Source organism: Dictyostelium discoideum, assembly GCF_000004695.1.
Source record: "Dictyostelium discoideum AX4 chromosome 5 chromosome, whole genome shotgun sequence".
Classification (NCBI taxonomy): Eukaryota; Evosea; class Eumycetozoa; order Dictyosteliales; family Dictyosteliaceae; genus Dictyostelium; species Dictyostelium discoideum.
In genome coordinates this window covers 3513948-3516447 of record NC_007091.3, presented here as the reverse complement: position 1 = coordinate 3516447, position 2500 = coordinate 3513948, and the positions used below count along the sequence as shown (strand labels likewise).

The following is a 2500-nucleotide window of genomic DNA, read 5'->3' as shown; positions in this document are numbered from 1 at the left end:
CGCCATTACCGCTAACGCCATTTGATTGTGGGGGTTGTGGTGGTTGTTTATTATTATTATTATTGCTGTTGTTGTTGTTGTTGTTACTATTAATATTACTATTTCTAAGTTGTGGCTCAAAAATTTGATTCAATGAAGAGTTTGATGTGCTTCTTGGAAGACTGTTACTGTTACTACGTGGTTCATCGAAAAATTGATTAACAGTTGAGAAAGCAACATCAAATGATGATTTTACGATATAGTCATCTGGTTTTCCATCATTCATTTTCAATGAATATAATTCACTTTGAACAGCCCATAAATCATTGTTACCATTTTGTTGTTGTTGCTGTTGTTGTTGTTGTTGTTGATGATGATGATGGCTGCTATTATTATTATTATTACTATTATTAAATTGTTGTTGCTGTTGTAAATATTGTTGTTGTTGCTGTTGTTGACGTTGTTGCTGTTGTTGTAATAATTGACGTTGTTGTAATTGTTGCTGTAATAATTGCTGTTGCTGTAGTTGTTGTTGCTGTTGTTGTTGTTGTAATAGTTGTTGCTGTTGTTGAAGTAATTGTTGTTGCTGTTGTTGATAGGCCTGTTGTTGCTGTTGTGGTAATGGATAACCAATTGGTGCATTACCAAAAGATGGTTGTCTTTGTAGATATGGTGGTTGTGGTGTTTGTTGTTGCTGTTGTTGTTGTGGTGGTTTATGTGGAATTGGTTGTTGAATTTGCGGTTGTTGTGGTATTGGTTGATAATATTGTTGTGGTTGTTGTGTTTGTTGTGTTTGTGGGATTGGAGGTTTTTGATAAAATTGTTGTGGTTGTGGAATATTCAATACTGGTTGTTTGAAATACTATAGTAGTAAAAATAAATAAAAAATAAAATATTAATATATTTTTCTCTAGTCATATTACCCTATAAATAAATACAAACCTCTTGGAAGAAAGCATTTCTTGAAGTACCAGAGAAATCAGATTCAGGTTCAGGTGCATTATAAAAAGATTGTTGAATTTCTAATGGTGGCGGTAATTTATCTTGGTTAACATGATTGATATAAAACTCATAGTATTGTTCATCTGCTCTAATATCATTGATAAATTCATTTGCTCTAAATGAAAATAATGAATTACTATTCAATCTTGTTAAGGATGGTGGCGCTGAAGTTGATCTATCTGGTGGTTTAAATTGTGTATTGTTTATTAAAAACTCGTCATCCTCCTCTTCCTCATTAATCATTGTTTTAAATTGATCTATTTTTTTTTTTCTATTTTTTTAAAAAAAAAAAAAAAAAAATTAATATTTGAGCTCAATATGAAAATTGAAAAATAAAAAATAAAATAATAAAAACAATAAAGAAAAGAGAGAAAAAAAAAAAAAAAAAAAAAAAAAAAATATCATGTGATATTATATCTTTGACATACAATAAAAATGAAATATGATTTATTCTTTTTTTTGGGTTATTTAATATGTATATTGCGTAATGGATGTTTTTAATATAAATGTGCCAAAAAAAAAAAAATTAAAAAAATTAAAAAAAAAAAAATTTAATAAAAAAAAGAAAAATTTGAAAAAAAAAAAAAAAAAAAATGATTTTGGAAATTTTATTTTGTTTTATTTTATTTTTTTTTTATTTTTTTTTTTTTAATTTAGAGAACTATTGAAAAGAAACAATTAAATAAATAAATTGATTTCTCTTTTTTTTTTTTTTTTTTTTTTTTTTTTTTTTTTTTTTTTTTTTTTTTCCAATCTTTTTTTTCTTTTTTTCTTTTTTGTTTGTAAATTTGATATATAAAAAATTTTTGTGTGTGTGCGTGGGGAACTGTTTTATTATTATTTTTTTTATTATTTTTTTTATTATTTTTTTTTTTATTTTTTCATAATCAAAATTTTTGAAATACAATTAAACACACATGGGCAAAAAAATAAAAAAATAAAAAAAAAGAAATATTAAATTGGAGAGAGAAAAAAAAAAAAAATGATCAGAAAAGAAAAAAAGAAATTTTTTATTTATGAATAGAAATTTTTTGGGAATTTTACCAATTTAAATATAACAACACTAATAATAATAATAATAATAATAATAATAATAATAATAATAATAATAATAATAATAATAATAATAATAATAATAATAATAATAATAATAGCAACTTTAACAATACCAGAAATAGCAACAATGTAAAATATGGATTTGTAATCTGAAGGATATTGAACGAAAAAAAAAAATAAAAAATAATAATAAATAAAACAAAATAAAATAAAATTTGACACCAAAATATTTTATTGTGTAAATTAATTGAGGACAATTTTTTTTTTTTTTTTTTTTTTTTTGCACTTATTATTAAATTATAATAAGTTATTACTATTATTATTATTATTTATTATTATTATTAGTTGTAGTATTATTACTTTTATTTATAGAATAAATATCTAGATTTAAAATATAAAAAAAATTTAATAAAAAAAAAAAGATTGGAGAAAACAAAAAAAAAGCTTCCTCTGTATTTTTAAG

The 2500-nt window shown here is 22.2% G+C and overlaps 1 protein-coding gene across 1 annotated transcript in view; it reads right to left on the bottom strand.

The window, feature by feature from the left end:
* Nucleotides 1–1224, bottom strand: part of DDB_G0289987 (hypothetical protein) — a gene marked incomplete at both ends in the record, with an annotated part of 3191 nt that extends 1967 nt beyond the window's left edge. The window contains 2 exons of the mRNA XM_630850.1: nucleotides 1–841; nucleotides 922–1224. The exon at nucleotides 1–841 is cut by the window's left edge and continues 1967 nt beyond it. Of these exons, the coding sequence (XP_635942.1) occupies nucleotides 1–841; nucleotides 922–1224 (1144 nt within the window). The remainder of the gene's footprint in view (nucleotides 842–921) is intronic.
* Nucleotides 1225–2500: the final 1276 nt, after the last annotated feature.